At 37.4% G+C, this 22290-nt stretch overlaps 2 protein-coding genes across 5 annotated transcripts in view; one reads left to right on the top strand and one right to left on the bottom strand.

Annotated features, from left to right (window-relative positions):
• The window catches only part of ATM (ATM serine/threonine kinase), a 116071-nt gene extending 110472 nt beyond the window's left edge, over positions 1-5599 (bottom strand). The window contains exons 1-3 of one of the 4 annotated variants that reach the window (XM_023499474.2): positions 5144-5599; positions 1253-1354; positions 1058-1170 (exon numbers count right to left, since the gene is read on the bottom strand). In XM_023499474.2, the coding sequence (XP_023355242.1) occupies positions 1058-1170; positions 1253-1324 (185 nt within the window). In that variant the 5' untranslated portion in view covers positions 1325-1354; positions 5144-5599. The other 3 variants (XM_012545048.3, XM_023499472.2, XM_023499473.2) reach the window with 3 other exon arrangements.
• A 235-nt stretch (positions 5600-5834) lies between these two features.
• The window catches only part of LOC100926994 (protein NPAT), a 47904-nt gene continuing 31448 nt past the window's right edge, over positions 5835-22290 (top strand). Inside the window, exons 1-3 of the mRNA XM_003764259.4 lie at positions 5835-5871; positions 15778-15896; positions 21996-22056. Of these exons, the coding sequence (XP_003764307.1) occupies positions 5835-5871; positions 15778-15896; positions 21996-22056 (217 nt within the window). The remainder of the gene's footprint in view (positions 5872-15777; positions 15897-21995; positions 22057-22290) is intronic.

The following is a 22290-nucleotide window of genomic DNA, read 5'->3' as shown; positions in this document are numbered from 1 at the left end:
ACACCCTTGGTGTGGGTAAGGAAGTAGTTAAATGAACTGGAGGACATGAATAATATGAAATATCCCTATGAAATATAAAGAATTTCAGAGAAGGAAAGTAAGACGTATAGTGAACTGATGCATAGTGAATTAGAATGAAGAAAACGATAACCATATTTATAACAACAACAATGGAAATGGAAAAAACAACTTTAAAAAATTCACTTCTTTTCTTTCTTTGCAGAAGTAGGACACCGTCAGTGCAGAACATTACATATACCTTCATACTCTGCTGATAGGTGTATTAATTTTGCTGAGCTTTCTTTTCTATCAATTTTTTTCTTTGTAATAAGGGACAGTTCATTGGGTAGGGGAGGGTGAAGAAATTTATTCCCCAAAACTAAATCATATAAAAATCAATTTAAAAATTACAACTTTTGTTTACAAAGCTATATGATTCATGCCTAATGGGTTATACCTTTTGACTTCAAATTTATTATTCTAGACAAATAAATGCTGCTGCAACTTTGTAACAATCAACCTTTTGCTTATATTGGCATAAGTGATTTTAATTGAATTGCTATAACATTATTCTCATTTTCTTCCTAGTTAAACACATTTCAAATTATCATACATTTTAATCATGATGGGAAACATTACTTATTGATGACTTCATATAGTTCTATAAAATTTTCAGTTACAGATACTTAAGAGGTTTTATTTACATACTGTAATCATAAAATTATAAAATCAGTATCCATTTCAACAGCTCAATTGTTTTTGTAATCTACATAGAACAAATTTAAAAATTTTTAAAAGACCTTATTTAGCAGTTAACAAAAGAAAAATATGATCCAATTTTTAATCTTCTTAAATTCTTCATATAAAAATAATACTTTTATTATATTCTGAGCTAATTACAACTTAGCAAGAAATTATTTTATGCAAAGCACTGAGTTAAGCTCTTTAGAAAATGGTAACATGTCTAATGCATGAAAAGAAAATTAATGGTGACATTAAATTATACAAATCATGGTTGGAAAATGAAGGAGAAAAATTTATTAAAAAAAAAAAATACCTAAAAACAGCATCCCAGTTCAAGTATTTTCCTTGTCTAGAATCAGAATTCCGATCCAAATGTTTAACTGTTTCAGGATCTCGGATCAAATGTTTGAATTTCTCAACTTCTTTCTGAAAATATATTTAAATATGAGTTATTGTAAATCTACAACTTTGAGATAAGAACACTGTATAAATTGATGGCATTCACTACCCTTCGTTCTGTAGCTCTGTCATTTTCAAGTTGACGACAGCAAAGTAGTAAATCATGTAAATCGAGGCTCATGTTCAAGTTGTTAATTCACGCAACAGAGATCTATAAGGAAAAAAACAAGGTAATACTAGAAATCATAACACAAATTAAGCATAAAATAGAATAACCAGGAGTCTACTGTTTAGTTGCTTCTAAAAAATTTCCACTTTGCTAGTAAGCATGGAATCATGCTACTGAAAGTAATCTAGGACTGGGCTTTGGCAAGAGATAGTAAAGGTAGGACAAGATGACAGGGCAGTCTAGCACTGAAATGGCTAGTAATTGGGCTAAGGTTGGAGGGAGAGGAAAGTGAAGTCAAGGTAAGAATAATAGCCTCGAACACAATGAAGAAGTTAACAAATTGAAGGACTCCATCAGAGTGAAGAAAACTAAGTGTGAGGAATAGGGTGAGAAATAATCTGTTCAATGGCACTTCCTATAAAATGCCCACTTTCAGGGCAAGAACTTTTTCATTTAAGCCTTGTCTCCAGTATGTGCCTGTCACACAGTGAGCACTGCATCTCTGGGAAGCTAAATGATTCAGCTGGGGGTCTCATGCTTCCTTGTGAACAAAATTGAGAGATGGGGTTAAATGAGAGGTGAGGTAATAGTAAGTTAAACCATCTGACCTAAAGAACAGTCATTAATGGCTAAATATAAAGCTGAAAGATCAGGCCTACTATAGTTTAATCCTTGACCCTCTAATAATTAATATATTTAACAATTACTCAGATTAATTATGTCAATCATAAACATTAAGAGCCAAATCTAAGCTCTGGATTACTTCCACTATCTGCCTCCACTGTGGATTAAGAGTAACCCCCAATTACTGGCAGAGGAAGTCTAGATAAGAAAGGGAGGGAGTGGGTAGGACACAACATGATAGATAAGGATAAATATCTGAAGATCTGTCATGTAAAAGAGTATTAGACATTCAGACACAAACTTAATATATGTAAAATCTTCATAATAACTGCTATCAAGAGTAAGTAATGGTTTCTTCTCACAAGTTTTCCAAGGGCTAGATTACCCTTGCTGTAAGTGTGAAGGAATCCTTCAGTACAAACATATGACAAAAAGGGTCTCTTGTAACAATTATTCTTTGAATTAAAAGTAGCAGAAGTGGGATCTGAACCCAGTTAAGTTTCCTTCATCTTTCCCCTAAGTAATAGACTAAAACAATACTTCTGCAAAATGGTTTCCACTTACAATAATGTAACTATAATAAACATATAGAGATGGGGAAGGGGAGGGTTTTCATTCAACACTCAAATGAGACACCAATTTCTATTCTAAACCGGTCTTGATCATTTCCCCAAACCTATTATCTTCTATTCATTCTCTATATACTTTGTATTTACTTATATGTAGATAGGTATATGTAGCTTCTCTCACAGAATATAAGCTCTTTGAGAGCAGTTTGTTCCAAATATGTTTTTGCATGGTCTAGCCCAGTACCTGGCACAAAGAAGATTTAAAACTGCTAATTAATGAATCATGCAAATCACACCCTTTCAATTCCATGTTTTCTCTTTTATAAAATGAGAATAATACTTGCACTACCTGTCTCATAGGGTTGTTTTAAGGTCTACAAAATCCTTTTCTTATAAGAATACATAAAGGTGAGTTTTAATAATTACTAAAACTAAATTTAATCTCCTTTACATAAAAGCTCTTCTAATATTTTAAAACTTCGATAATATTCTACCTATTATTTTTCAGGATAATCCTTCCATGCTTTTTTAAACCTATCTTCTCTTATAATAAAGAAATTGAAATTTGAAGAAATGAACTAAAATCTTGCACCTATCACTAATAGTTATGACTTCTGACCTCAGTTCCCCATTCATAAAAAGGGGATAATAATCTTTCCATTATCTAAATAAAACGGTCTTAGGAAAAGCTAAGTAATTGTAAATATTAGTTATTTGTGATTCATACTGAGTTAGCCCGAAGTCCAAGAATATGCAGCTCTGATCTGACAGAAAGCCAAAGTTACAAGAGACTACTAGCTCCGGTCCAGGCATCTTTATGATTAATAGAGGTCATACAGCAGGCAGGCCCCCAAGACACTTTTTTTTGCTCGTAAGACTTGCATGGGACACTCCCTCTCATTACAACGTTCCAGCCCTACCACTTTCACTTTCAGTTCTGGGAAAAACAACCCTTTCAGAACTCCATAAATACTTCTGCAAAGAACACAGAATTAATTACCCTAAATAAAAACCTACTTCCCTTTGGCTTTACCCTTTTCAGGCATCCCTTCCCTATCTGTGAGGATTCATTAGAACATAACTCCAGCAGAATAGAGGCTGACTCACTTTAACATATTGGTTGGCACAAAATGAGTTTAATGAATGTGTTTTCATTCATTCACCAAAAAGTAGAAATGAACTGTCTAAGAATCTTAGCTTAAAATTCACTAACAATACACAAGAAATAAATGAAAATATATGATCTAGGTATCTCGGTATAAAAAATTCTTATCCAACCCTGACCAAATAAACAGTCAAGGCACAAGCAGCTCTGCAACTACTGTTAACTCTTAAAAAAAAAACACAAAACCCAGCTCACATAGGCTATCAAAGCCACAGTTAACTAAATATAAAATAAAATAATTGCCGTGGCAGAGTTCATCCACAAGGTGAATGCGAAGGATTGGTATAATGCTAACTAACCTCAGGCCACAGACTGCTTGCTGGGTGTTAGCTCTGGAAAACAGCGTGCGTCCCAATAATAAAACGATGGGGGAGAAGGAGACATCTAAGCAAGGGGCTCCTGACGTGCTACAATGAGTACACAAACATGGCTGATAATCTGAGCACCTAAGTGGTAAAGTGGATAGAGTACTAGGTCTGTAGTTAGGAAGATTTGAGTTCAAACACATCCTCAGACATTCAATAGCTCTGTGACCCCAGGCAAATCTTTCTTATCTATAAACTGGGGACAATTATCCCCAGGATTGCTCCGAAGATGAAACAAGATAATACTTGCACAGCGCCTAGTACATATTAAGTGTTTTTATAAATACGTTATTATTAACCCCGGGCTTTGCCATTCCGACAAATCACTCAATCTCTCTAGGATTCCAGGTTCTCTTCTAAAGAGCTGTCCTCTTTGCAGCTATACTCTTATTTAAGTATGACTGACAAAAACCGGACTGCAATACTCTGCATTTCAGAAACCAATTCACAAGGTAAGCAGGTTTGTCTAGACTCTCTAGCAGGATTTCCTGTTTTCCACTCACGACCCAATGCACCAGAGAAATTTTTGCATGACCTGGGTGTATAATAAGTATTTTAACAGGTAACAAATGAAACCTTTACTGATGATTATAATTTCAAGACCATCCCATTGCGGTTTCAGGAGCTTCGCGCTAGGGTATCCGCCCCCCCCCCCCCCCTCGAAATTGACGGCCTCACGCAGAGTCCTTAATTACTACAAGAGGAAGACCACATCCTAGAGAACGGGCCACCCTTTTGGGGCAGCTTGCTTCAACCATGCGCACCAGGAACAAGGTCTCCATGAGTCCAGAAAGGAGGTCTGTGTGAATGCAATAGGCAATTAAAGACAACTAAAGAAAAGAAAAATCACCAGTCAAGAGTCAAGAGAGGAGACTCCGGGGGAAGGAAGAGCCTGGAAAAAACTGGTTGAAAACGCCGGGCTCGCCTTCTTGGGCAGGGAGGAAAGGGAATGTGGCCACTTTCGCCATCCCTTCTCAGCGGGATTTAAAATACTGCCCTCGGCTCCGCCCCGGCGTCCAGGCCAAGGTTAAAGGGGTGTTCCGGGTCACTGACGCCGGGTGGGGGCAGGGTGGCAGTGAGCGGTCCTGAGAAAGGGGGAGCCGCAGACCTCCAAATCCTGAAGCAAAGTCCCCAAAGCCCGTGGAAGCGGGACGCGCTCTTCCTCGCCCCCTACCGCAGGGATCCGAAGGCAGCAGCCCCCAGAAGGAAGGCCGCCTGGGTCCGCCCTTCTCCTTCCAGCCTCTTCTCCCCACGCGCAGACGGCTCACCAGCGCCACGCTCACGCTACAGTTCCCACTTCCGGGTTCAAACAACCATCAGCGCGCAGTCTCCCTTCTTGGCGGGAGAATCCAGAGAGGTCATAGCATCTGTTGACTGCCTCTGCGCAGGCGTACCATTAGTCCCCTCCTTTCCCCGCCTCACTCTATAAGGTGGCGGTTCGCTAATAGGACGCGACGATTTAATAGAGATACCATGCTCCATCAAGCACTTCATTAAGATGTACTGCGCAGGCGTATAACGGCTCAACCTCCATTTTTTTTTCCCCACCCCGCCTTCCCTATCCCTGAGCGGAAATGATGTTCCCTTCACTCAGTCTTGGGGCGGGGCACGTTTCCGCGCCTTTCTTTTTCCTTAGGAGCTATTGGCTGCATTGGAACTAGGGGGCGGGACGAGTTGACTCGGGGTTCGGTGCCTCAGCTGACGCCGCGGCTGGGACCGAGAGATGCCGTCTCGGTGTTGCTACGCGAAAGGTTTTTGAGACGTGCCCGGGGTCTCAGCCCTTCCAGAGAGGCCTGATCATGTTGTTACCGTCCGACGTCGCCCGGCTAGTGTTGGGTGAGTGGCGCCTCGGGGCAGACCGAGCTGGTCCGCGGATCTGCGGCTTACCCTTCAATAGAAAGGGTGGGGGAGGGCGAGGGAGAGGCTCTGCCTCCCTGCCTCCAAGCTCGACCGGCTTCTCAGCCCTGGGGGTGAAGGGCGCCCGAAACCCCCCGGGCCGAGTAGTGCGACACTTCTTCCGCGGCTCCCCGGGAGACAGACCCTCACCCTGACGGGAGGCGAGGCGGGAGAATTAGAGCTCGGCCTCGGGGAGGCTCCTAACGTGGGGGAGGAGATGGTCCTTCCTTGCCCGCACTCAGTTATCCGCATCAGAGCCAGGCTGCGCGGCCTAAGAGCCGTGTCAGGACGAGCGAGGGCCTCTCGGGGGAGCGCCCACGGGGGCCGCCTTTCGATTTCTAGACGCTTTCCTTCGGGGCCACGGGATTTAGGAGTTCCTCCAGGGAGGCATTTGGCTGGCTCGGCCCGACTGCCCCTCGGGCGCTGCCCCACGTTTCTGAACCACCGCAGTTGCTCTTCCAATTCCCTAGCAAAGAGAAAGGGCAGGTGGGGGATTCGTTTTTAACCCTGATCGCATGTTCTTGCATTTGGGTGGCTCAGTTGCATTGTCCAGCTTGTGTTGCATTGATGAAGTGGGCCATTCCACTTTTGGTGACTTTATTTTTGTATTTTTTTGTTTTGTGTGTTTTTGCATTCTTGGAAAATGAATCCACAGCTGAATTGCTGAGTTGAGCCTCCTATATTTTCAAAATCTGGGCCTATGACAGAGACTTGATATATGTTTAAATTTGTTTTTCGACTAATATTGAAGGGAGCTGTAGGTTAGATGCAGTCTATTCCTGGCATTTTCACTGGCTGCCCCTCACACCTGAAATTTTCTCCCTCCTCATTTCTGCCCCCTGGCTTCCTTCGAGATCTTGCTAAAATCCCATCTCTTTAATTCTCTAGTGTCTGTTTTTTGTTGATTGTGTCCAGTTCATCCTGTATATAGATTGTACATAATTACTTGCATGTTGTCTCCCCATTAGCTTGTGAATTCTTGGGAAGCTGGGGCTTTACTTTCCTTTGTATCTCGAGAGCTTAACACAGTAATTGGCACATAAGTAGGTATTTGATAAATGTTTATTGTCAGAATGATATTGCCAAAGTTTAAGACTGACTTGTGAACCCCAAATGATAGTGGTAAAAATAAATGCCAGAGTGTTTTAAAGTTATGTACATACTAATATAGAGGTCTGACAAAGGCCTGTACTGCCAAAATATTTAATGGCACATTTTCCCTGGGAACACTGTCATGTTACATAAAGATTCTGAAGTGCAGCTAGTTTGTCTATTTAGTTTACCTTCAGTGATTCTAGGAGGAGGAGAAGATCTGATATCCAACTGAAGTAATGCATTACCTTGAATATTATAACTTTATGGAGATATTTTCTCCATCCATGAAAATCACAACCTGTACACACTTTTTCATCCTATGTACTTGTCTTCATCTAGTGCATCCTCCGCAGGAGATCTATTCAGGATGGCTGTTAGTGATGCTTTTTCTAGATGTTCACTATCTCTGTAATAATCCTTCCTTATTTTGTGCCAAGAAACTCACTGGCCAATAGTTTGAAGATAGCCTTTTTTGAAAATTGTGACAGTATTTATGCTTCTTTCCCGTGGCACCTTTCTTTTTTTCCATAATCTTTCAGAAATCAGGTCTACTGATATCTACTTTTTAAAATTTTTTTTTGGCTGAGGCAATTGGGGTTAAGTGACTTGCTGCAAGTCACAGAGCTAGGAAGTGTTATATCTAAGACCAGATTTGAACTCAGGTCCTCTTGACTTCAGGGCTGGTGCTATATCCACTGTGCTACCTAGCTGCTCCCATCATATCTACTCTTTTAATATTTTGGGAAATAATTTATCTGGAGCAGGTGACTTAAACTCAAGTAAAACAGGTAGGTGATTTCGTAGAGATGTAAGGTGGACAGTGATAAAGTAATTGAGAACTGGGGATATGGCCATACTCAGAATATTCATTTATAGTTTGAGGTCTTCTTGTAATAGATTGTTCCTGGGATTTGTCCTTTGTTCTTCACTGTTCATTTAGTAGTTTTTAATCAATGACTGGAATGAAAGCTTTGATGGCATACTTATCAAATTTTCAGGTAATACAAAGCTAGGAGGATAGCTAACTCATTTTATAACAGAATCAGAACCCCCAAATCTTGATTAGCTTGACCAAATCTAATGAGATGAAATCAACTAGGGTAAATGTAAAAAAACTCTTTACTTGGGCTCAAGAAATTACTTTCACAAATGTAAGATGGAGAGGGCATAATTATACCATATTTGGCCTGAAAAAGAGCTGAGGGTTTTAGTAAACTACAAACTCAACGTACATCTATAGTGTGATAATAGCCCCCCAAAAAGTGAAGTAGATCTTGAGTCAGCTTTTGAGATATATAGCTTTCAGGAATACTTTGCCTTGGTCATAATTACTTCTAGAGAGAAATGTATTGGGTAGAGTAATGGCTGCTAGAAACTAGAAGGGACATTGATAAACTGAAGAGTATCCAAAGGCGAAGGGTGATGAGGACAGTGAAGGGGCTTGAGTTAATGTCATCTAGAGGTCATTTTAGGTGAAATAGGAGATGAGAGATTTAGAATGTGTTATCTTCCAGTAATTGAAGAATAGTCATGTAGAAGTGACATAACATGTTTTGTTGTTGTTGTTGTTGTTATTGAATCTAAAGGGCAGAACTTGGAACAGTCAGCAGAAATTGCTGAGGCACACTTAGACTTAATATGGGGGGGGGGACCTTGTTAACAAATATAATTCCTAATATAAAATATAGTTGCTTCTGAAGGTAATGGATTCTCCCTCGTTGAACAGTTTTAAACAGACATGACACAGTTTGCTGAAGGTGATGTAGCAGGGATTCTTTTTTAGGTACTGGTTAAAATAGTGTCTACTGTGCACTAAACTATGGTTTAATGAATAAATGGAGAGCCTTCAAAATCTGCCTCTTTTTAGTGAGGAGTTGGGAAGGAGGTTTTGATCTCTCTGTCTCACCCAGCCTGGAAGTGCAGCAGCTACTTATGGGATAGGTCCAATCTCACTAAAGATCAGCTCAAGTGATTTGAGCCGTTCTTTCTAGCCTGCATCAGTTCACTCATTACCACCACCACCACTCCCATAGGCCTTCTGGTTCCCTGTTCAAGGAAGTTAGAGATAAAGAACTATATTGGTACTGTAGTTAATGAGGACTACTGATCATCTTAGCACTCTAACTCAGAATCGTGAACTTATGCAATCTACTAGCTTCAGTTTCCTGAATTAGCAGGCACACATTACCATCCTAGTTAGATCTTTTGATATCATGTGGGTACAAATGGAGCATACGGGCTATCCATCAATTCTCTGTACCTCTTGCCTGGTGAATGGCTCATCTTTTAACGATACATTTCTCCAATATTTTTCATGTTTCTCTTTCTGTTCATTTTTTCATTGGAATATGATTTAGTCTATTTTCACTTGCTATTAATTTTTCCATTGCATAGACATCCACAACTTTGTCAATTAGGAACAAAAGAATAAAACAGAAAATATCAATAAGTATTTTGGCTTACTATGTGACAAGCACTGTATCCAGGCACTGGGGATGCAAATAAAAGGAATGAAACAACCTTAACAATCCCTACTCTCAATTAGAATACATTATAATGGAACAGACTGTGCATGTATGCACACATTTGTACACATACAAACAAATGTGTTTGTGGAGAGAGAAAAAAACATCCAAGCACACAAATATAAAATGAATAAATAAAAATATTTCCAAAATAGTTTGGGAGGGAGAATACTAGGTATTTGAAGGAAATGCTTCATGCAGAAGATGGTACCTGAACCACATCTTAACAGAAGACATGGAGTCAAGAGACCATTTGTAATTAAGATTGTTGTTTGTCCTTCATTCCTGAAAAGGACCATGACATCAGGGAAGTGGTGCCATGACCTGCAAGTGATTTTGATTTAGTGAAGGAGGGCTGTGCTTTACTTTCCCCTCCAGAGCCATCTGGATCCAGTGACAAGAGAAAAAAATGACTGGAAATGGCCCTGGATAAAATGGGAGACCTTGGCCTTTTTGATTGAGGCTGTTCCCATTCAGCAAATGAGACAAAGAATTTCCTCTTTCTTCTAGTACAAAAAAATCTGTAAATGAAAGAATCTTGAGGGGAACACTCTCAGGGTTTCTGGCCTAAGGAGAAATGATTACTATTTACATTCAAACTGAGTCGATCAGAACCCAAACAATGACCAAGTGGGACTTGGCCTGGGACCTCTTGGTGGCCCATGAGAATTGGATTAGTTTTGGTTTAAGGCTTGGTCCTTAAGAAAGAAATATAGACAGTTAACCCCAAGATACTTTGGGAGGGTTTAGAGATACAAAAGAGAAAAAAAGTGCTTTTAAGAACATCTGTAGATAAGGGTATAATATTCTATGTTGCAAGGGGGAGGAAAGAAGGGAAAGAGAAGAAGGAAGAAATCTTTCAACTGACCAATTCCAATGTGTGGGCCAGTTCTACTCACAGAGATTGTTGTTAGTTCTTCCAAATGACATCAGGGAGGTGATACTATGACATGTACATGAATTGGATTTGAGTGAGGGAGGGCTGTCACTTTGACAGTTGCAAAATGTGAAAGAGATAGTAATTCCCACCCAGTCTGGAAAGACAGGTTGTTCAGGGCTCTAAAAGCCAATGAGAGGTTCATATTTGATCTTGGAGACTTTAAAAAGCCACTAGAGTTGGTTGAGGAACCATACAGTCAAACTAGTTTGCTGGTAGTATATGAAGGAATTGGGAGAGACTTGAAGGAGGGAGAACAGGCAGAAGAGGTGATGAGGATTTGACTAAAGTAGTAGCTGTATGAGAGCAGAGAGAAGGGCTAGGATTGTAGTGGTGTTATAAAGGTAGAAACGATAAGATTTGACTACTATTTTGATATATAGGATGGGCAAGAGTAAATGAGTTTTTTTTTTAAGGAGGACATTTTTAAAGTTACTTAGAGTGTGAAAAGATGTGTGGTGCTGATACTTTTCACAAAAATTGGGAAACTATCCCAATGAGTTGAGTTTTAGACTTTCTGTTTTTAAGATATCTCTGGTCCATTTGGTTTGAAATGGGTAATGTGTGATGTGGGACTGAAGCCTAGATAGGAAACTGGAGTTTGTTATATAAACTTGCAAGTCATCTTCATAGAAATTATAGATAAATCATTGTAGTCTTGGTATCCAATAAAGTTACATGACCAAGGGTAGAAGGGAGAAGAGAAGAGAGCTCAGTATAGAACCTTGGCAGGGGACAAGATATAAATAGTGAGCCAGTAAGGAGACTGAGAAAGAGCAATCTGGCAGGTAGAAGGAAAACCAAGATAGACTAATGTCATGCTAACTCAGAGGTCAGAGGATCCTGGAGAAGAGGGTAGTCAACAGTGTTAAATATAATCAATAATAGATGAAGGCTTTTCCTTCTTGAGAGTAGACTATAAGAATGTGCAATTAGAAAGTATCAGTAACTTTGAAAAGAGTTGAATGTTGAGGTTGTAAGTTAAATTGTAAAGGGTTGTGGAGTGATTGAGATGAGAACAAGTGAAAGCAATTAAATACAGACAATTTTTTCAAATAGCTTGGCTGAAAGGAAGGAGAAGTGTAGAATGTTAGCTTGAGGAAATGGTAGGAAATAGTATTTTTAAGGATGGGGAAGAGATGAGCTTGTTTTAAAGGTGGGAAGAGGAAATTGGGAGAGGCAGAAAGTAAGGATGATTGAAGATGGTATTTTCTGGAGAAGAGTGAATGAAGTAAATTATGGGAGATTTGTTCTTTATTGAAGAATAGGGGAAGGAAGGGCAATGGAAGATGAAGAGAATGAAGAAGCTTGGGCTTTGGTTAAATGGCCTTAATTTTATCAGTAAAGTAAGAAGCAAGGTCTTCAAGTGATAAAAGGCGGGATTCTGGGGAGAATGAGGTAGGGGATTAATTAGGGAAAAATATAAGGACTGTAAGCTTGATTGAGACAGGATGACATGAATTCTTAATTCACTAGCTAGTATATTTACTAAACTTCTTGCAATTGCTGATGATTAGAGTTGTGGAGATGTATGGTCAGGGCAGTCCAGGGGTAAAGTGGAACAAGAAATGAGTTGAACTAGGGAGGAAGGTATTGGAAAGCAGAGGAGGTGTAATTAAAATGAGTAACTCTTGGGTTTAGGTAAGGGAAGAAAGTGAATTCTGAGCAAGGACAATCATGTGAGGAAATACTTGATGGGGGCGGAGGGTGGGGGGGGGGGGGACGACTTTCTGAATGAGTTCCTATAATTGTACTCTGAGGAGACTGAAGAATTTACAACAGGACTTTTTCATCCCTTCTCAAATTTCCAATGGCTCCTCTCCTTCCATTTTCTCAGCTGAGAACTTTGCTTCATTTTTAGGGGGAAAAAACCCACCTTAAATTTCCTTTCTGTATCCAGCCATTCTAGTGCCTTATGCTACTCTTGTCTTATAATGAAGTACCCTTACCAGCGTTAACCCCTGGTTTACATGTTTCACATTCCATCCGTTCTCCAAAAAATGCTCCCTCTGTCATCTCTAACATTTATTTTCAATAACTCCTTCACTATTGGCTCATTTCCTACTGCCTAAAAACATGTTCATTTCTCTTCTATCTTGAAAAAACCCTCACTTGACTCTGCCATCCCCGATACATCCTACATCTCTTCTACCCTTGCTCTTAATTTCTCAAAAAATATTGTCTATAATTGGTGCCTCCACTTTCTCTCCTCCCTCTCATCTTAATCTTTAACAATAAGGCCTTACTCCACCCCTTAGTCCTTCCTACAATTCTCTGTATACACCAGTTATCAAGCCAGCACAGGATAGTGGGAAAGGATATTTTCCAAGCATATGCTTATAGAGTATTGTTCAGTCGGTATTTAGCCTTAAGTACTCAGCTGTCCAACCTCAGTGCATTAACTGAAGAATTTCAGAAACCCTTTACAGTTATCAGTCTTGACTTTTGTTTTGCCATTGGACTTTGATGTAAGAGAGAAGGGGCTAGTGACATTGTACAATTCTGTTTCAATTAAATCCACTTCATGAACAAGTTGTGACAACATCCCATGATATCATGGATTTTCTTCAGAAAACAGGAAGAACAAGAGAGTAGCACCTTCTGCTCAGTCCCCTAGGTTCACAGCCTAAGAGTTGTCTGGGACTTCTCACTTTCCAGGGATGTTTCTCTCCGACTATCCCCCAATGCACTGGAATTCTGTGCCTGGAATGTCCTCCTTCCTCTGTTCTGATCACTGACCTCCCTGACTTCCTTTAAGGTTCCAACTCAAATCTTGTCTTCTATATGTTACATTGTATATATTTTTTTGAGTGTTACTTTCCCTATTAAATTGTAAGCTCCTTGCTTAAAGGAGCAAGCATCCCTCAGAGCATTACCACTTTTGACTAAAAGGAATCAAGTCCTTCCAGGGTATGGACCAGAATGCAAAACAGTGGAGGAATGGCCACGTGTCTGCCCAGATGATACCACTTTAGAAGCACCAAAAAGTTCTAAACCTCCAAAACTAGCTCTGAAAACAGCAATATAGGAAAAACTCCAAGCTTGGGGTAGTCTCCCCTGTCTGTCTCCTCACCCCTCCCCAGCCCTCATCCCCTTCTCTCAGGAACAGATCTTAACTTGAACATAAAGTTTAAAGTCAAGAAATAGGCTGGGAAAATAAAAAAAGAACCTGATCAGTATACGCTATTGTAATATCAGGGAAGATCAATACACAAAATACCTAAAATGGGGGTGGGGTGGGGAGGTTGAGATGAACTGGCCATACGCCCAACAAGAATTCCTAGAAGAGCTAAGAAATGATTTTCAAAACAGATAACAGTGGTGAAGGAAAAAAAATGGGAAAAGGAGTGAGAGATGCAAGGAAATTATGAAAAAAAATTGATGAAAGAAGCATAAAGAATATTGGAGAAAATAACACCTTAAAAATTGGCCTAATGGAAAAAAAGGCACACAACTTCACTGGTGAAATTAATTCATTAAAAGTAGAAATGACCAAATAGAAAAAGGTATAAAAGTTCACTGAAGAAAATAATTCCTTAGGAATTAGAATGGGCAACTGGAAGCTAAAACTCCATCCGACAACATGAAAGAATAAAACAAGGGCAGCTGAGGGGATGCAGCCGATAGGGCAGTCAGGAGGACCCGAGTTCAAATTTGACATCAGATATTAGCAGCATGGTCCTAGGCACACTGAGAAGAAAAAGAAACTGTCATCAAAAGAATGGAGAAAGAAATCGAAATATCTCATCAGAAAAACAGCTGCCCTGGAAAATAGATGGAGGGAGAAATAATTAAGAATTACCAGCAGTATAGGTCCAAGTAGGCAGAACATTGCTTCTTAAGACAGTTGACAAGTACTAATAGGATAGGGATGGGGTGATGAATATAATCAGATAGGGAAGCATTCAAAGGAATGTTGGAATGTTGCCTTCAAGTTCAGGTCCTTTTAAGAGATACTGTGTTTTCGGTATGTATTTATACTGTCCTCTATATACCTTAGGTGTTTTCTTCTTCATTTAGGAGCTTGTAAGAATCTCTTGTGTCTTAATTTTTCTATGATATGAAATAATATCCTCTATCTCTACATACATTTAGTATTTTCATGGGAGTTCTGTATCTTGGTACACTCATATATGGAAAGATACATACGTATAATATATGCACATGTGTGTATATGCACATAAGTGCATTTCAGACACACAGAGTACATGTGCAGTTGTCTTCCCAATTAGAACATGAGTTCCTTGAGAGCCAGGCCTTTTTATTTATTTGGGATGGGGGGAGTCCTCAGTGCTCAACAAAGGTACAGTGGTATGTAGTAAATGCACAAAGACTTGTGGACTTGATTTAATGTAATTAATTTCATAAATGTAGGAAACTTCCCTTTATAAAAAAAAAATTCACAGGCAGATATATAAATTTCATAATGGGGATTTCTGTTTTATTTATAAAACACATTAATGAAAAATGTGAAACAAATGTAAACAAATGAGGAGTTATAGGTACAGAAGTAGATGTGTTAACACATAACGTGTTGGTTTATTTTCCTTTATGCGTCTTTGTTTCAAAAGAGGGTTTTGTGGGAGTGGGATGAGGGTGGTAGTTATTTTGAAAAGTTATTTGAAAGTGGCAGTGATGTAAAAATCATCAGTGAAGTTTAGGTTTTTTAAATGCTTGGTGATTTGGGGTTGAAAGTAAAGAAAATATTATTGTTGTAATTCTTTGATATAAGTTATACATATAATATTGATTCTTTTATAGACTTTGTGAGAATGTCTTTTTTTTTTCTTTTTTCTTTTTTTTTATTTTTCATTTTTTTTTGAATGTCTTTTTTTTTCTCCAAGAACACACACATTTTTCATGTTTTATTTTGTTACAGTTTTTTGAGTATATATATTCTTTTACTCTTTAAATTCCGTTATGATAAAGGCTATGCCTTGGATATGCTTTGTGTTATCTAGGTTACTGTAATTTATTGTACCCAGTGAGCACTTAATATTTCTTCAGTTTAAGTTTATGCTAAATTTAGAAAGGAATACTTCGCAATGTTTATAGCTATATTCCACAGATAAGCTACTAGATTCTGGACTTTGTTGTTTTCTCTGTATGCTGTGGGATTTTTACTAAATTCTGCAATTTTATTTGTTATTTCTATGTATTGCATTTAATGAATATAAAATTAATCTGGAAGTATTGAATTGCTTCATTTTATTTCTTATCGAAGTATAATTTGAATGTGATAGCTAATCTGTTTTGTTGGTTTGTTTTTTCTATTTTTGTCTTATTTAGGCTATTTACAACAAGAAAACCTCATCTCTACCTGCCAAACTTTCATTTTAGAAAGTTCAAATTTAAAGGAATATGCAGAACATTATACAGATGAAGGTTTTATTCCAGCCTGCTTGCTGGTGAGTCATTTGATCTCTTAAGGTTCATTTAACACTAAAACATTTTAAAGGGTAAGTTTTATCTTAAAATTTCTTCAGTCAGTGAAATCATCAGTTTGGGGGAAGTTATCTAGTTGGTTTTTTTAGTTTCATTCTCCAGTGGCTCTGTAATCTCATCAGTATGGATAATGAGTCAAATAATAACCATAACAATCTCCACATCTGACCATCATGTTCTACTCTTGTCCATGACTTCCTCAAAAACTACCATGGGATGCTACCCAACTTGCTTAGGGACAACATGTGGATACCAATGGAGCATTCAGGTTGTCCATTACACCTTATTTTTCTTATGTAACCAATCATATAAGAAAATGTTTTTCAAACAATACATTTCTCATTTCATCTTTTATGTAATTTCTCCTACATAATTACTTATGTATAATGTGTCACAACTTGCTCATGCCCGCTCTATATGCCTCCCCTTTGCCCTTAGTAATCTTCATTTTCATTCTTTAGAGATTATAGTTACACGACTGGAAAAATATTAGTATTATAAAGGTCTTTTGTTTCAAATGGAAGCTAGTCATCTGCAAGGTCTTGGCCTCTCATTTCTTACTCCTGACCCCTCCAGATCTTTATTTTGAGGGATATTTCACTTGATGTTAACTTTATTACTATGTGGCGTTTACTATACCAATGAAGATCGGCATCTGCCTCAGTTTATAGTTTTATCAAGGGTCAATGAAAGGTTAGATGACCTACCCAGAATCTATTAACCAATATGTTTCAGAGGCAGGACTTTAAAACAGATCTTCCCTACAGTAAGGCTAATTCTCTTTTATTACCTTATACTGCTTTGTTTATCAAAATATATATTGATTAATTTTAAAGTTTTTTTTTTTTCATCTCCATAAAATTTCTCTACATTTTCGTCTTCTGCAGTCAGTGTTGAGTATGAGCTGCAGTTATTTTCATGGTTGTTATTTGCAAATACTATTTTTGAACACTATAATCCACAATGCACAGATGTCTTGTTAAGATTAATGTGAATGGCTTCCTCAAGAACAAGAATCTCATTTAAGTATCCAAGGCTAAGTTAATGTTTATACATAATTTAAAAACTGATTTTCTTAAGTACCTCCTGCCCCCTTTCTATCCATTGCTCTTTCACCTTTATTTTAGAAGTGGCAGAAAATTAAACAGAAGTGTAAAGCATTTTGTGTTTTTTTGTTTGTTTGTTTCATGATTGTTAAAGCCAAAAAATTTGTCACCAAATCAACCTACTGGTGATGAGTCTTATATTCTTAACTGGCTGATCTTTAACAAATATGTACAGCTAGTATCCTACTTAAAGCATAGTCTTAGGGAAATTAAAGTTAACACCATATAGTGATAAGGTTTTGTTTATGCCAGATACTTGTGCATCTAAAAAGACCAGTAAGAGACCAGGTATTCTTACCACACACTCTTCTTGTAAAGTCTGTCCTTTGAGTTATAGTTCTACCTCTGCCTCTGCCTCATTCTTTAGAAAGTTACTTCAAAATGGTGCCTCCATGATTTTTTCTCTTATGACTTTGACATGTGAACAACATCAGACAGCTTCTTAGGCTTTGTAGCCATCAGATTTTTTTCTAACTGGTATTTATTTCAAAAGGTATCATTTTTTGTGTTAATTGAATATACTCCCAATAGGTAATACTAAAATTGTCCAAGATACCAAATGACACATCTTTATAAACCTAAGAATCTTAACTACATAGAAATATAGGATCATAAATTTAGTGCTAGAAGGGAACTTGAGATCATGTTCCAACCCCTTATCTTACACATGAAGAATTTGAGGCCCAGAGAGGTGAAAAAAAAGTCACTAGTAAATAACAGAACTGAGATTCAAACCAAATACAATACTTTTTCCACTGAACTACCTTAGTGAGATTCCTCTTATTCACTTATGCTTCTAATACACTTATGCCACAATAATGGACATTTTACATAATAATTTATAGTCTTTTTTGAAAAAAGGTTTGTAAATCTAAGAAGTACTAAAGACATACCAAAGAGAAATGTATTAGAACTAACACTTATGAAAGGAGGATAATATCATACACACAATGTTAAGGACATAAATAAAGAATACAGTTAGATTTGGAAAGAACCTTTGAAAAAATAAAGCAATAAAAATGCTTTTCCTAGTATCTCATTAAATTATTCTTACTCTGCCTTCCCCTTCTGTTGTATCTTCAAGAATCCTCTCATATAAATCAGCTCTTGTATGTGTGTGTGTGTGTATATATATATATATATATATATCTGACTTCTCTTTATCTTAAACTTCTGTTCCTTCCATCTTCTGGTACTTGGGAAGACCTGGGCTTCCCTTTCACTTCTTCGCAAAAAAATTAAAAAGATACTACATCTCTGTTATACTTTCCAGTGCTTGTTGTATTTTTTCTTTGTGGCATCCTCTCCTCCCAACCCAGCACAGTAATTCTAGAATGGGAATTGGCCATGTCCCACCCAATCCAGATTCTGGTAGCATACCAAGTCACTCTCCTTCCTTTGTAAAAAATCTGTACCTAGCCAACGGTTCTCTCTACACTATCCTATATATTAGGGGACTAAAAATATGTACATATTGCTGTTACTCAAAACTAACTTCCCAGTTTCTCCGTCTTTTCAACTCCCTTGACCTAATCCTTTAAAAAAAAAAAAAATTGCAGTCTGATTTCAGAAAAGTCTGGAAAGACTTTCATAAACTGATCCTGAGTGAGGTAAGCAGAAACAGGAGAAAATTGGACACAGTAAGAGCTAAATTATATGATAATCAACTGTGATGGATTTGGCTCTTCTTAGAAATGGTGATTTAAGAAAATTCCAATAGACTTGAGATAGAAAATGTCATTTACCTCCTGAGAGAAAACTATGGAGACTAAACGCTAATTGAAGCATACTATTTTCACCTTTTTTTGTTTGTTTGCTTTTTCTCTCTGAAGGTTTTCCCTTTTTGTTCTGATTTTTCCTTCATAATATGACTAAAATAGAAATAGGTTTAAAATGATTGTACATGTATAACCTATATCAGATTGCTGGGTGTCATGGGGAACAAGGAATTTTGAGTTCTAAATTTGCTTTTTCTTTTCCTCATCTTCCCTTCACCTGAGATAGTAAGCAGTTTGATATAAATTATATGTATTCACTCATACAAAATTTGTTACCATACTAGTCATGTTATAAAAGAAGACACAGACTCAGAGGAAAAAACCCATGGGGAAAAAAATAGAAAATGAAAAACAGTATTCATTCTGTGTTCAGACTCCATCAGTTCTTTCTACAAGGTAAATAGCCTTTTTCATCAATAATCTTTTGGAATTGCCTATGACCTAATTCTTTATCCCATCGGCACACAAGGATAGTGCCATTCTTGAAATTTTTTTTACTCTCACAGGTATTCCACTTCTGTAACTTCCTGTCAATCCAACTATCTTTATCCTTCAGTTTTCCTAAGTTTCTTTTTTTTCTTCATCATGATTTTTCATTAACTCAAAAGCTCAGTACTCTTCCAGCTGTTAGTGTTGTTCTGGCTTCCTTTTTTCCTGATCTCAGACTTGACTCTATAGTTAACCAATTCAATGTTATAATCATCTGCCCCCAAACCCTTTACTTCTGCATTTACTCCTGCTCATATTGCTACCAGATGCGGCTAATGGAAGTTGTGGCAACTTAGTTTACTACTACAAATTCATGTTATTTTATCATTACTATAGCAAGATCATTTTCTTCCCTAATTAATTGTGTTAGTCTCAATAGCTGTTTCAAACTTTTAAAGTCTTCCACTCTTCAATTTCTTACTACCCTTTCAGCAGAAAACCCCATCTTATACTTTATAAAGGAATAGAGGTTAATTATTCTTTGTTTTATATCTGAAAACCTCCTGCTTTACTAGAGTAAAATCTATGATTGAGATCTGGTTCTTCTCACCAAGGTCAACTTCTCCACTTTTAATTTTGATCCCACCTCCTCCCATTCTTCTAGTATGACTTGTACATTATTTTTCCTTACATACTTGCTCATTTTCTGCTGACTCAAATATGTGTAAAACAAAGGGAAAAACTTCCCTTTGCCATCACCTTAAGTTATCATTTATAACATTCTTTTCCTTTTACAGTCAGGCTTCTAGAAAAAGCCAAGTGCATTCAGTCTCAATTTTCTTTCCTCTAATTTTCAACCCCTTGCAATCTGACTTCCTAAATCATTACTTGCTCAACTACCATGTCTCACATTGCCAATAATCTCTTAATTGTCACATGATAGATAGCCTTTTGTCAGTCTTCATCCTTTTTTATTTCTTTGTAGGATTTGACATTTTAGTCCCCTTCACTTTTTGGATACTTTCTCTGAGTCTTTTTTAAAATAATGCTTTCTCTTGGTTCCACCAATCACTTGCGGAATAATAATCTACATCTTCTAAACTGGGTATTCCTCTCCCAAGACTCTGTCCTAGGCACCCTGGTCTCTAAACTCTTTTAATTACTTTTATCAGTTCCCACTAGAACAGTTATTGCTATGAGGATGATTCCCAGTTCTGTGTATCTAGCTCTTGACATTTAAACAGATCTCATTATCTTTTCTCTAATAACCTTTCCCTTTCAGAAAATCCTCTATTTCATTCTCTAAAGTTCACAACTTTGAAATCATTTTCAAATCCCCATGCTCCTTCAACCTTTATAGCCAATCTGTAGCCAAATCTTAACAATTCTATTCCACATTTCTTAAAACAGCCTTTTCACCATTCACATGGAAACCATCTTAGTTCAGATCCTTATCCTTTCCATCCCATACTATTATAATAGCCTCCTAACTGATCAGTCTGCCTCATTTCTTTTACCAGTCTAATTCTCTGTACATCTGCTAAAGTGTAGGTTTAACCATGTCAAACTTCCTTCCCCCTTTTGAATAAGGACCAGTGAATTTAACCTTTGCCTCTTGGATAAAATATAAATACCTTTTGGGGGCATTTAAAGCCCTTCACAACATGAATCTAACATACTTTTTTAGTTTTTTGTATATAACACATTCTTCTGTCTCATCACTGGTCAAATTGACCTTTTCCCTGTTCTTCCCACAGAACAATTAATTACCCTTTCTGTACCTTGCATATCCTGATTCCTATACATACCTATAATACACTCCTTTCTCACTTCTGCCTCTTGGAATTATCAAATGCTTTTGTTTGTTTGTTTATTTTGAAATTTTCAAAGTTCAACTCACATTCTACTTCCTACATAAGGCCTTTACCTTCTTCCTCCCAACTTCTTGTGCTCTCCTTATCCAAAAACTTAATCTTGTTTTTACTTTGTATAATTGCATTTTAGTCTTAAATCTACAGAAACATTTTCATTTGATATTCTATATCCAAGTCATTTTCTAGCCTAAATCTTTCCAAGATTTCTCATCTTTCAGTAAGTATTTATTATTAAACACCTACTGTGTGCCAAGAACTTTGTTAAGCACTGAAAGTACACAAAAAGTCAAAAAACAGTCCCTGTGTACAAGCTCACAATCTAATGGTAGGGTAGAGTAATGCAAGAAACTATGCACAAACTTATATACATAATAAATGGGAAATAACCAACATAGGGAAGTCACTAGAACTAAGACAGATTAAAGAATACTTCTTGTAAAAGTTAAGATTTCATTGGAAAGCATTCCAAAATAAGTAACCCTCACTCACTTTTCCCATTCTTACCTTTAATTGCCTGGGATATAGTTGTAGGTGAATTTAAAATGCCCATAATGAGAGGACAAAGGATCAGTTTTAAGCAGTTGTTTTGTCTAGAGCTCTGCTTCCATAGAGCTCTTATTATCAGGTCATAAATTAGCATTCTTAACTCCAGGTCAGACTCCCATAGTTAGAAAATGGCCCTTAGGGGGCCTCTTCTTCAGCTTCACCTGAATTTGGTTATTCCATAAGCCTTATTTGTTTTTTTCCCTAAAAGCTGGCCAGCACTCCTACATTTTAATATAACAATCTGGGTGAATGTTATGAAAGTATGAAAGATTATTAGTGCTGATATGTCTTAACAATGATAATAACTAATCTTTTTTTTTCCTTTCCAGTCTTTATTTGGAAAAAATTTGACAACAATTTTGAATGAATATGTAGCTATGAAAGCAAAAGGTAGGAATTTTGAATGAATGAAAAAGTTTAGAATTTCTTCTGTTTGCAGAGTATTTGCTTTATTAAAAGTTATTTATTTTGCCTGGCACAGTGGATAGAGAGCTAGCTTTGGAATCAGAAAGACCTGAACCAAGTCTTGAATCTAAACATCAACTGATTGTATGACTAACTCCTTTTAACCTTTCGGTACCCCAAGCAGTTCTTTAAAAAAACTATTAAGTTGCATGTGATCCT

This window comes from Sarcophilus harrisii, chromosome 3 (assembly GCF_902635505.1).
Source record: "Sarcophilus harrisii chromosome 3, mSarHar1.11, whole genome shotgun sequence".
Lineage (NCBI taxonomy): Eukaryota > Metazoa > Chordata > Mammalia > Dasyuromorphia > Dasyuridae > Sarcophilus > Sarcophilus harrisii.
Note: the sequence above shows the minus strand (reverse complement) of the source record. Positions and strands in the feature narration are given on the sequence as shown.